The sequence below is a fragment of the Corvus brachyrhynchos genome, unplaced genomic scaffold, assembly GCF_000691975.1.
Source record: "Corvus brachyrhynchos isolate BGI_N302 unplaced genomic scaffold, ASM69197v1 scaffold62, whole genome shotgun sequence".
Lineage (NCBI taxonomy): Eukaryota > Metazoa > Chordata > Aves > Passeriformes > Corvidae > Corvus > Corvus brachyrhynchos.
In genome coordinates this window covers 1,991,115-2,004,309 of record NW_008236629.1, presented here as the reverse complement: position 1 = coordinate 2,004,309, position 13,195 = coordinate 1,991,115, and the positions used below count along the sequence as shown (strand labels likewise).

At 38.9% G+C, this 13,195-nt stretch overlaps 1 protein-coding gene across 3 annotated transcripts; it reads left to right on the top strand.

Moving 5' to 3' along the window:
* Positions 1-1,964: 1,964 nt before the first annotated feature.
* On the top strand, positions 1,965-12,996 carry UEVLD (UEV and lactate/malate dehyrogenase domains). Of its 3 annotated transcripts, XM_017726602.1 has the most exons (11): positions 1,966-2,071; positions 2,707-2,769; positions 3,504-3,667; positions 4,519-4,654; positions 5,085-5,206; positions 5,820-5,925; positions 7,676-7,846; positions 8,625-8,798; positions 9,065-9,149; positions 9,768-9,891; positions 11,209-12,996. In XM_017726602.1, the coding sequence occupies exons 1-11, from the start codon at positions 2,059-2,061 to the stop codon at positions 11,371-11,373; spliced, it is 1,323 nt and encodes a 440-aa protein (XP_017582091.1). In that variant the 5' UTR covers positions 1,966-2,058; the 3' UTR covers positions 11,374-12,996. The 3 variants fall into 3 exon arrangements, with proteins under 3 accessions (XP_017582093.1, XP_017582091.1, XP_017582092.1); XM_017726604.1 differs by lacking the exons at positions 9,065-9,149; positions 9,768-9,891; positions 11,209-12,996 and adding an exon at positions 7,982-8,066 and having other exon boundaries at positions 1,965-2,071; positions 8,625-8,757; XM_017726603.1 differs by lacking the exons at positions 1,966-2,071; positions 3,504-3,667 and having other exon boundaries at positions 2,709-2,769.
* The last annotated feature ends 199 nt before the right edge of the window (positions 12,997-13,195 follow it).

Below are 13,195 nucleotides of genomic sequence, written 5' to 3'. Positions count from 1 at the left end.
AAGGGAAGGGGAGGGAAGGGCCGCGGGAGCGCGCGTGCCGGACGGGCCGGGAAGGGCGGCGGTGTCCTGGGGCCGAGGGACTCCCGTCCCGTCCCGTCGCATCCCGGTGTCCGCGCTGTCCTAATACAGCTGAACTTTAAGTTGCAGTGGTTTCACGCCGTGCCTCACAACTGAAACTTTACTCTTCCCTCAAAAATTGATTTTTTTTTTTTTTTTTTTTTTTTTTTTTTTTTTTTGGGTGTTATTCCCCTCGTTAGCGCCTCCACGCCTTAGGAGCACAGACGCGTTGTTGTAGCATCTTCTCTGAGCCTTTTAATTTACATGTGAGAAACTGAGGTGGGCGTATTGAAGCTTTGGGCATGCCAAATAATTTTGGGTGCGAAATGAGGAAGGTCTGTATCTGAGTCACCTCGTAAATCCTGCGGTCTTTAGAAGAGGACAAACTTTTTGATAGGAATGCCTCGTTTTGTATTACGAATAGAAGGAGGCCAGCAGATGACTGGTTTCACAACCAGATGTATCGATGCTTCTAAAAAATGTTGTAAGTGTAAGTTGTATTGGTGCTTTTTTCTGGTCTTAAAATCAAGAGTCAAACACGGTTAGAAGGGAAAAAGGGATTTTACCTTGGTATTTATTTTAAGGATCCTTAGGTACACCACGTCCAGGTCGAATGCACCGAAAATGCCCACTGCAATGCACCCCACAATAGATCTGGCCTAACATTATAGGTTTTACTAATTAGCAAATCTATCAAAGATTCCCCAATGAGAGGCTCGAGTGAGCCCCCCTCCCCAAGGGACCTTCCCCTGGATGGTTCTGTCTTAGTTTACAGAATGTGTTCTGGAGAGGAAGCTTCTAAAATGTTGAGTCTCCTAGCCTGACAAACAGGTCCAACAATGTAGGTGAAAAGCACTAATACAGAAGTTGTAAAAAACTTATAATGGGGGTATAAAAGAAAAGGCAAAAAATCTTCATGGCATCAGTACAGACATTCATAATTAGGGAACTAACTTTTTTTTTTTCTGCATGACTTTGCAGAATCTTGTGATGGGGAGAAGCCAACTAAAAGGTGTTTCTTGTCATCAGCTCTGTGTTTTCCTGTAGAAAGTAGAAAAATAACTGTGCCATGCTCATAGCTGTCCTATTGCTGCTGGGGTGACAGACTGAAGAGAAATTCGATTTTAGCTGCTACTTTGTGACAATTATTCCAGGGCACTGAGCAGCTCTTTAAGCCACTGTCAGACAGCAGTTTTGTTTGCTTAGGCAAGGGTTCCAAAAAAAACAGCAGCAGGTTTCCTGAATGAGAAATAGAGGCGCTAATCTAGGAAATGGAAAGCAGTCTTTATAACTTTGGGATGTGGGAGGATGCAAATCTCTTGGAAGTTCACATGTCGGACTGGCTGGGGACAGTCTCAATGAAGCCGCAGTGATTCGTTTTCTCAGCTCTCAAGGACAGCTTAAAAATGAAAAAAAAAAAATCCCAGAGGCTAATTACTTATACATTTAACATGTTTGTGGAAAGGGACATCTTAGGAAACTGTTCTAAAATGTGTGCAGGTGGATCTGAGTTTAACTGTGTCAGTAAGAAAATAAACCCCTTCTAAGAGGTTCATATTTTTATATTCTTTTTAATTATTGTGTAATTGTAATTATTGTGTAATAATTGTGTATTGTGCAGAAGAGACTAAATTTTCCTAAACCCCTGTTCACACAGCTGTAAAGGGGAAGAAATGGTGTATAGGGAGTGATGCTCAGAATTTCAGAATTCTTATGCAGCAACAGCAGACCTGCAATAGCTTCAAAGCTTTTTTGTAATCAGTTCTTTCTGATAATTTATTTCACATCAAAACTATTTATAATACAAGTAATTATGACCTTCCCGTTCTTGTGTTTCTGCCTTCTCTAGTGGCCTTTCCCCTATCTCTTGTAATGAAAGAATCCTTTGAAGTGAATCTTTTTTCCTTATTTTTTTCTCCCCCTTCCCAGTATAAATTCAGAGACCTGACCATAGAAGAGCTGAAGAATGTTAGCAAGACCTACCCCAACTTCACTTTCTCCATGAACACATACAGTAAGAAGTGATACAGTTACTTTGAACTATTCGTGGGGATTCTTACTTGCCATAAATGCAGACTGTGTGTAATAGAATGTGAATATGTTTCAGTTGTGTTCCTGTCTTTATGTTGACTTGCAGTAAAACTTCTCATGCTGCGTTACTGTTCCTGAATGCTCTTCCAAGAGTGCATACATATAAAAACCTCAGCAACTCATTTACTTCATCTTACTTCAACTTGTCAGTAATTATAGAATATTGATGCTTTAAATTCTTTATATGCAACACCATTTTCCCTATATGTTATTTTTATATTGAAAGTATTTTGATGGCTTTAGCTTATAGAGTGTGACTTCCAGAATCCATCAGCCTGACTGGAAATTCCTACAACATCAGAATTACCCAGGACAAGGGGGTTTCAGACTAATGATGAGCTTAGTTGTACCAATGCAATTTTTGTTAAAATTTCATTAAGGAAATATTTAAAAGGATAGGGGGGACCTTAGTAACATTCTAGTCTTGGTTCCTTCAGGAGCAGTATATTTGATTTCTAAAGAAAAATCACCATTATATATTTGTAGTTATAGATGGGATTGCTATGCCAGGTTTGAAAGGAGTTATTATTTTCTTTTAAATTACATTTTTAATTTCAGCCTTCAAGGATGGATCCCAGAAGGACCTCCTGAATTTTAGTGGTACTGTTCCAGTGAAATATGGTAAGATAAATCAAATGTAATTTTCTTGCCAGTTATGAATCAAAATGTAAAATGTGTTGGGTGCTGCATCTTAACAGTTCACTGTGCAGTGTCTTCAAAGTGGGCTGGAAAGGATTTTACATGAATTGGCAGAAGCCACTTCTACTGCATAAACAAGTGCACAGGTGCTGAAATGAGGTGGTATTAATTAAATAAGTAAATTAACTATTAAAAAAATTGTGTTGTTTGAGACCGTGTAGGCAAACTCTTTGGTGCTAATGGAGCTTGTGTGAACTGAGACCTACACTTGTACAGACAGTGTCCAAAAATAACTAGTAGGCAGCTTTTTATTTTCAACCTAAAGCCTTTGAAGTCTGGTGCAAAGCTCTTTATAGATGTCTTTTTGTACTAGGTGTGTTAAATCTTAAAATAAGTATGAAATATATGTATGAAACCTTTCTTTGCTGGGAAGAGGGGACAGGTTGGCTAAGAGAGGACCCTGGGAAGCAAAACAGCAACAAAGCTTTATATTAAGAAAGGCACAATCAGTAGCACTTCAAGTTGATCCAGACAAGTCTGGTTTTATTAATTAGCCTAAGTAATATAAATACTTTCCAGTGTGAATCTGGAAAGTGATCTGTCAGGCTTTTTGCCTTTGTTATTACTAAGTGTGAATCATATCACACACACAACTGGTCTTCAGCGCCTCTTCCCAATGCAGATGTTGGTAATGGCTTTTATTTTGTGTTGAACAGGTAATTCCTATAACATACCTATTCATCTGTGGATCCTGGATTCTCATCCCTTTGCTCCCCCCATTTGCTTCCTGAAGCCGACTGCAAACATGGGCATTTCAGTGGGAAAACATGTTGATGCACGTGGCAGGATTTATTTGCCCTACCTGCAAAACTGGAGCCATGTAAGAGGTGGAGTGGCTGGCAGGGGAAGGAAGTGTTTGGGAATACTGCATGGTATCATTTGGAGCTTTCAGGCAGTCTGAGTCTTGTAAAGGAAGTTGGAAGTGATTTTAACAAAAAAAAGGGACTGATTCTTTACAAAGCAATGTTAGCATCATGATACTTTGTTGCTATGAATAGTGAGACCAGTTGAGTGTCCCTCAGGAAAGTTCAATGAAAGTGTCTACCTTTTGGGTGTTTCTCTTTTGGCAGAACTCTGAAACAGCACAGAGATTCAAATATCAATTCTGTTGCTAAATGATTTTATGCTTTGTATTAAATTACTCACTTCAATATGACTGCCAGGCCAGTAAAAATGATTCAATGAATGCCAGCTTTTTGAAATGAATGGGCTGTATTTTACATTGTTGATACAGAAATTCCTATGGGAGCTTCTGCTGACTTCACAGTGTGTTTTGCCTGAAGGAGGACTGAATTGCCAGAATTCTGGACAGTTGAGCTCATCTAAGAAGACTGAACTATCTTTTCTTTAGCTAGGACTTCTCCCTTTTGTAATACTGGATGTGGTTATATCAAAGGTTTCCATATGTTCATGGATGACTTCAAAAATTAATAGCACTGGTACTTTCAATTTTAGAATTCCTTTTTGTTAAATTCCTTTTAATCCATACTCCTGTTTGGAAAGCAGCTTCTCAAAGTGATGCTTTTCTTTCCCTTAGGTGTTTGTGTAAATGTTAAGAGTGTCAGTATTTATAATTTGATTAAATTTTGTATGGCTCTGGCAGCTCACAGCTGATACCACTATATGAAATAGCTATTCAGCTGTTTTGTCTTCTGTATTGCTGTATTTCAGCCTAAATCAACTCTCATTGGATTAATCAAGGAAATGATTGCAAAGTTTGAGGAAGAGCTCCCTTTGTATTCACTGTCATCTTCTGATGCAGCCAGGCAATCAGAACTTCTCTCCTATATTGCAAAGATTACTGAAGGTGGGGATGTTTTCATGGACTTGTTTCTAATGTTCTTATAAAATATATTCACTTATTGTCATTATTTGATGTCACAAAGAAGACTCCATGGTTTATATTTTACAAGTTTTATGCTCATGGGATGTATTTACACCTGTAACAGCAGCAAAGGGGGTGCTGTTTTTGTGGTATTAGTGTCTAGCTTCCTGCTATTATCATGCTCATCTATTTCTACTTAGTGAAAAAACATGCCTATCTAGAGAGGAATATTTGTGTTTTACACCTTGCAAGTTGTGGTGAATTTTCTGTGGTCAGGCTTGTCTGCTGTTTTGAAAAAGTTCATGTAACTTGATTTAACTCTGGCATAACCATGATCCTTTATGAAGCAGCAATAGTTGTATTGATACAGTGTGGACCAGCACCTAATTTTGTGGTTTTCTTTTAATTGTAGGAGAGACTGACATGAAATCAAGGAGTAAAATTGGAGGCAAAAATGAAGGATGTTTTAACAAAATTACTGTTGTTGGAGCTGGAGATCTTGGCATTGCCTGTGTACTAGCAGTTGCAGCAAAGGTACATAATTATGAAAAATAGCAACAGACCTGATTAATAGAGAGGATTCCAGTCTAGTTCTTAATATCTCACACTAAGGAATACCTCATCAGTTTGAACAACTGTCACTGCATAGGTCATTTGTCTCTTCAGTTTACTTATGGACATGCAGAGGTGTTCGTTTTCTGCCCTGGTTTCTCAGTCAGCTCTTTTAATTATAAGAGTTAAATACTGAATTCACTTACTTTGAAAAATCCTTAAAGGACTCTTGCCTGAGTGGTAGCCTGTCACAATGGGGATCTCCTAGTTCCCTGGAAAAGAATAGTCCATAGATGGTCTGTACTTCATCACAGCTGCATGTTAGATGCAACAGTAGTGTCAACATTTTTGACTTCCCAGAGATAGTTCTGTAAGTTTTTTGTTTGTTTTGTAATGTGTTTTTTTCCAGTTAGACTTCTTAAACTAAATCCTTTCTCTTGTGATTTGGGTGAAATTTTCACCAGTAATTTTGTTTGATTTGTACATAGTACAGCAAACAATGAAATGGGAGGAATTTGGGGTTTTATTCTTCACTCCCACAAGAACAAGTTTTCTTTTGGTTTATTATTGACCTGTATTTTTTTTATTCATACAGGATGTTGCAGACAAGGTGGTTCTTTTGGATCTTTCTGAAGGTGCAGCAAAAGGAGGAACCATGGATTTGGAGATTTTTGCTGTGCCAAATGTGGAGATCAGCAAAGGTATGAGATGTTGTTTCTGGAACAGGAGTGAGTGCTGTACTGTGTGTGCTTGTGCTCATTTTAACGAGAGCAGGACACCTGGGAAGATACAGAGGCACATAGGCTCTCTTTTTTTAAAAGTCTGTATGTGCAGATAAGAGGCTAATGCTGAAACTGGACTCATGCAGAAATACAGAGAAGCCAAGCTAAAACTTCAGTGTCATGGGCAGAGAAGAGGGAAAGGAGGGGAAAAATATATGCATAGGGATTAGTGAAGGCTGTGAAAGCAGTGTTCAAAAGGCTGACAAATAAAGGTGTGTTTCAAAGTGCTGCTTTCCTAGATTGATGTTCATTAAACATGCACATGGCCAATAATCACTTAATTACTATCACTTAGTCCTTAATCACTATCACTGCATATTCAAACAATGAATTCTTAATAACTTTGTCCTCAGTCAGCTGTGAGCATACAATTCAACAGTCAATGCCATGTCTCTGTAATTAGTGATTAGTTACAGTCTTTGATGGTCTTTGATGGTTGCAGAGGTTGAGGCCATGCAGCTCAGAAGTTTTTCCACAGGGAAAGCTGGAACTGAATTAAACAACATTCTTCCTTGCTTATGTGTCATGTTTCCATGTTCCTTGCACCCTTTGCAAGATGAAATGAGGGGTTTTCTTGTGCTTCTCTTTTAATTTTATCTTGTTTTGGAGACAGAGATTTGTTCTGGTTCCCCCAGACATTTTTGTGGCTTATTCTGCACCTGGCATTGCCTGCTGTACATTCTTTGATCTTAACTTGCCGGTTTTACTGCTAGCACACCTTTTTTTCCTGAACCCTGATTGTGCAGCTGTACCACAAATCTGTTTGTGCCTCTCTGGTTGCCTGTTGTATGTGTGCACTTAGCTGTGGTATAAGAAGCTTGTGTGTTGTTGCTGGCTGTGCTGTTGGTAGTATTACAATACTATAAAATGCTTATACACTGTCACCTGCTATTTCAGTATGTTTATATCTAGGTTTGGGGCAAGCAGGTATTAATTATATCCTGCTTAGTATGGTTTTAATTTGTCAGTGCATGAGGCCTCTGCTTTGGCTTCAGCTGGTTCCGAAAGTGGTGCAACAGTCAGATCACTTTGCTTCTGTGTCCAGGCTGATCACCTGTGTGGCACTCAGATATTCAGAGCTACCTGCTCCAGGCAGCTTTGACCTACAGATTCCTGCAGCAAGCGTGGTTGTGTGTTTCTTTGGGCTAATAAATACAATTTGTCTTTTATTTGAGTTAATAAATAGATTTTTGGAGTGCTTTTCATGGTTGTCTACATGTCCTTGATTGAGGTATAAGATCAAAAATTACAGAAGAAGCCTCAGATAAGGAGTAAAAGTCTCCTCTTCGTTAACAATTGGTATAGAATAAAAGGAGCCTTTTCATGGCTTTTTTTTTTTCTTTTTTGCCAAGAAAATTTGGAAAAGTTTATCTGTCAAAGCTGTCTAGATGTTTTCTGGTCTCTGCTCTGTAACCTTGGACAAATTGTAGTCTGGCTTTTGTGATTGGCAACTATGAAACAGGAAAGTAGTTCTGTGGGAGAGCTGTGTTTTATAGGTGCTGTGGAAGTACCCCAAATTCCACACTGGAGGATGGGGAGGGACAGGAGGTGAAGAATCCCTAATTAAGTTGGATGTTGTAGTTCAGCCTTTAGAACAGCTCTTGGTTTTGCATCCAAAACTCTGTAGAATAACATAAATTTCAAAAATACATTTTCTTTTTATTTTCAGATTTTTCTTCTTCAGCTGATTCCAAAGTTGTGGTGCTTACAGTCAATTCTCTGGGTAATGCTCAGACTTACCTTGATGTCATACAAAGCAATGTGGATTTGTTCAGAGGAATTATTCCAGCAGTATCACACTACAGTCAGAATGCTGTTCTCCTTGTTGCTTCTCATCCAGGTATGCTGGTACTTTGCATAATGTTCTGTCCCTCACCTGGTTTTTTCTTTGCCCTGTTTTAAAAGTATGTTACTGCTGAATTACACCCAGTTAGTCAAAAGTTCTTGCTACTCTGAAAGATGTTTTCCTTTTCAGCTTTGAGCAGGACACTGTCTTTGAGGGTTTTTTCTTTACTGTTACCAAGATAAAAGAAAATAGTGTACTTTGTTTAGTGTAACAGGTATGTATTTCTGTGTGTTTCTGTGCATAGTTTCAACCTGGCTGTATCTACATGATTAGCATCCATTGGCTGTTGTCTTGTCAGTTGTGAGTTTTATGTGTACATTTCTCCTGTGCAGGAAGGATAGATCTCTGTGTGTTATGTCCCATATGATCACACTCACAGGCTACTCATATACAAAGTACAGTGTTGATATTAAGTATTGCAGCTAGATTTTGGTGGAAGGTTTAAATCATCCAGGTCAGTGATACTGTGAACTAAGACAAAGAAAAATCACTACTTAAAAAGGAAGGACGTGAGTGTGAGCCTCTATCCTGTAATGCATTGGAAGACAGCCCCTTCTTACTCTCTTACTCATTATTGTTGTTATTTTTCCACTTCTTCCCCACCTGACTTGGTGTTTTAGGTTGAAATAAACTACCAACACGTTCTTACATGCTTGTGCCATTTCTAAAGTAAAGAAGTCCAGAGTTTTTTGTAATGATGATTCATGATTTGCAGTTGTGTGGAATTTTGAGTGGTCCTTCATTGGCAACATATTTTTTCTTTCACATTTAGTTGAAGTAATGACATTTGTGTCGTGGAAGCTGAGCTCATTTCCTAAAAGCAGAGTAATTGGAGTAGGTGCCAACCTTGATTCTGAGAGATTTCAGTACATCCTGACAAACCTTTTGAAAGCAGAGGTGCTGGCAAAAGATGCCTGGGTTATTGGTGAACAAGGGGAAGACAAAGGTAAAGTGGTACTTTATGATGACTATGAGCATATAATGTCCTGGCAGTGCTTAAATAATTGAATAATGAAAGAATAATTGAGAAAAGTAATAAGAAGAGTGGTAAATTTTCATAATAATGGTTTTAAGTAATACAGTTCTGGGGTACCAAAGTCTGTAGACTTGGAGTGGTAGCAAAAGTGTTTGACATTTGTCACAGGAAAAAAAAAAAACCAAGACAAACCGTGACCTCAGATGCTTTTTTTTTTGTTGTTTTTTTCTATCTAGTATCATCATGGACCAGCTGTAATGTAGCTGCAAATCAAACAGAAGCAATGGCTGCTCGTAACTCAAGGGAAAAGGTGGCTAACAGGTAACACCATTATAACCTTATTTTTTTCCTTCATGTTTAGGCACTTGATGTTCATATGTTCTTCAGCTCTATATGAAGGGGGGGAAGCTTGCTCTAAAATGCTCATATGTTGAGTTTATAGGAAATTGTAGGTCAGGTTTTCACTTTTATGGATGTGTATATGGCCACTGTTTCTCTGAAATTCTTACTAACACCGTGCCTGGGGTGATGTAAGAAGACACCACAATATACACCGGAATATCAGAGCTGTTTGATTGTGTATTTAAAACTAATTCTAGACAAGCCTCTGGCCCACTTTTCTCAGAGCTTCTGTTGGAAGCATTTGCTTCAAAGCAAAGCACCAGTTTGGATGAATTTACGTGATTTAATTATCAGTTACACCTCTTGACAGAAAAGAGAATTGTTATTAGTGTAGATAAAAGGTATTGGAAGGAAATTATTTTCAGCAATTCTTTGTTCCATTGTGTTGTTTTCCAAAACAGAGAATCATATTTTTATAGTACACTTTACCTGATATGGTACACTTCAGCCTGTCTTCTGGGTTTTACATAAAAACCAAAATAAGAATAATTGAAATCTAAACATCATGTTTTTCTCCTTTTCCTGGTTTACATATAGAGCTATGGAAGTTCTAAAGGGAAAAGGTCAGAGATCCTGGTCTGTGGGGCTCTCAGTTGCTGATTTGACTGACAGCATTCTGAAGGATAAAAGAAGAGTTCATTCTGTATCCACTCTGGCAAAGGTAAATGTGTTATTAATACCTTTTGGTAGGCACTGTAATTATATTATTTATTATGGATATGACCATTAACTTTAGCAGCACAGACATCTCAGTCTTCTGAAGTAGTGCTACTGCCATTACTTTCTTCCAACAACAGCACTCCATTCTAGTCCAAAAATGAGTAAAAATCACTTACTGTTTTAATCCAAACCAATAGTAAGAGTGGATTATTCTCCCAAAAATAATAGTCCAGAGAGACAGTACATTCAAGGTTGCTGCCCAGCATCCCTGGAATAACTGGATTTGGCAAATGAAATGGGAGTTTTAGTTCCCAAGTGCTCAGTATTGAACGTAGATTTTTTTTTAGGGGCCAAAAGAATTCTGTATCTTTTCTGAAAGTATAAAATGCATTTTCTGCCAGTATTTTATTTGATCAGGTTGAAACAGCTGCTTTTTTACTCCTTAGTACTTTACTTATGAGGAGAATTGTGAAGCAATAGTTAACTTAAAATTGTAGACTGCACTTTGTTTAAAGTTTCTCCTAAGAGGCTTCATTAAAGCATTAGGTCATTCCATATGACAAGAAAATCCATGTAGAAATGTTTACTTGTCACTTCAATTTAGAGCCTTCAGAAGGACAATTTGCATGTCCCTGTGCAGGGAAGTTGAGCTGGCTGCTTATTTTATTGAGTACAAGCACACACCTATTTAAACCTTTATGTTTCAAGTGAGGTTTTTAATCATTCCTGAACTAAATGTAGATACAGAGGAGTGACAAGTCTCTTAAAATGAAGAGTAACTACAGAATGTAAAATTTCCCAGACAGATCCCAAAAATGAACACCATCTACAGTGTAAACTTGAATTATAGGGATATAAGTTCAATGAATTCTTTCACAGAATCTATATGGGATCAATATGTGAAAAATATGTTCCCCAGTTCTTAGGCTGCATTATTTATTTTTTCAGTCCTAAAAGAACAAAGGATACTGCACTGTCAAGTGTCCCTGCTTGTTCTACCTAAGAAATGGTGTTTAGTGGTATAAACTTTGCTTGCATTATAGAGATCTCATATATCTATACTGGAAAAATTGCCCAACTGTGGCAATTTCATGGTTCACAAATTTTTATCTGCACAGTAATATTTTACAGTTTCTATTCAGTAACCAATTGCCCAGGATCTAAAGTAAATGGAATTTGACTTATCCAAACATGCCAGATGTTGGAATATCCTTGTTAATTAAAATAATGAAGTAATTTTGTGTAGTTGTATGCTTTTGTGGAGTTGCAGCAGAAATAAGTAACTCTGTGTGTGACTGTTCTTTGTGTGTTGTTTCAGGGATGTTGCAATATAAACAGTGAAGTATTCTTAAGTCTTCCATGTATTCTTGGAACCAGTGGAGTGATTGAAATGGTCAGACTGGAGGAAGACCCACTGGTGCAAGAGAAACTGCAAAGCAGCGCAGGCTCAATTCATGACCTCCAGCAGCAGCTGAGACTGTAAGGAAGCACAAGGGAAGCCTGTGTCTGCTCACTGAAGTCGGAGATTTGCAAGGCAGAAGAGGTTGCTTCATATATGTGGATTTCTGTAGAAAACAGGAAGCTTTGTTACTTTACTTTCCAAAAGTGCTTTCTCAGTTTAGGTTTAAATAATTTAATACTGCACCGTACAGCAATTTTTCCTTGAAAAGTGCACTTTCAGTAGCCAAAATGAGGCAGGTAACATGCAAGAATGTTTTACCTAAATTCAGGTGGCACTTGGCTGTGGCTTTTGGCGGCCAACTATAGCCTGATTCTTGGGTTATTCTTAGCTCTTTGCACCTCTTTAGGAGGCAGTCCTGGAGCGTGGCTTACCCAGCTCTGCAGAAACTCCAGTGTGCAGAGCCCACTTGAACCCTTCCTCATGGCTTTTAAATGCTGCATCTGAGGCTTGTTTAGGGAACGGTCACACTCCAGCTCCTTAGGGCACTGGGCATGCAATTCCATAGCTCCATCTTTCATGGCTGGAGATGCTCATATGTCAGTGGACTCCTGCCATTTACTAAGGGGAGCATGATGTTCACAGTATCCTTCAAACCTGAACTATTGGGTATGGATTTCTGTTCACACTTAATGATGTCTGAAATACTCTGGTCATGACTTGCTTGCTTTTATTTTGTAAGGACATTCAGAGCACTAAAGCACCTGCAGTTCTCACTACACACATGCAGCACTGGAACAGGGACTCTTCCTGAACGGGAGGAGCAGTGGCTGGACTTCAAAGAAAGGGTAAAATCCAGTAGTTAAACAATGCAGGAGTATCTGCTCATTCAGACCTCAATACAAAGCCAGCTGAGGCAAGGGAGCTTTACATCAGCCTCAGGAGAAGGCAACAGAACCTGTAACCCTCTTCCTTGGAGGCTGAGGATGTGATGAAAAAGCAGAATGTGGATTTTTTGGTAAAAAACAGATGTTTTAGAGCTCAAGGGGTTTTTTGGGTTCTAACCTCTTGAATCACTGCACTGGTAAAAGACTGTATTCCTCCTGATGATACCTCAGCATCACATGGCAGGCACAGGGGATGTGGGCTGCACTCCTGCAGTGCGCAGCTCAGGAATGTCATTCCACGTTTATGCTTTGAGGGGGAACTGGTTAAATATTGTTGAAGCTTTCTAAGCAAAAGTAGGATCTGTGACAGAGCAAAAGATCTGATCCTTTGTGCCTTCCAGTTACATCTCACAAAGAGCCAGACATGCAGGGAGTTCTGAGTGTATACTGATCTCAGAACTGGGATAAAAATTGAAAGAAAAAAACCTTCAGTAATTCATACCTTTTTTTAATTGAATACTCAAATTTCTTTCATTGTAGTGGTAAATGATGGGGCAAAATTAGTGATGGGTGCAGGTAACCAAGTTTGCTGCTATGTTTTTTTAAAGCTGCACTTTGGGGTTTGGTTTTTTTCACTTACTTTGGAAAGAAAACAGTACGAATTTAAGGTTTTACATTGTTTATCATGGTGTTGTTTCTCATCTCTTGAGCATTTCTTTTCATGCGAATAGTCAAACTGTTTATTTAGCTTGGTGATTTTGTAATAATCTTAAAATGCTGCCAACTCTCACAGGTGTGTTTCATAGATTAATGCTCCTGATCTTGCGTTTGTGTCATATTCCTGGGAACAACAGCCAGAGGGCCGCGGTGGGAAATGGCGCTTTGCTTTAGCACGGGCGATGAACTGCCAGAAGGGCCTTTTAACAATAAACAGCGCTGCAAAGCCGCTCTCAGGGGCTGCCTGGCATTCCCGCCCCGCCGCCGCGGCGCTCGGGGGCCGCCCCCTTGAGCGGCGGCGG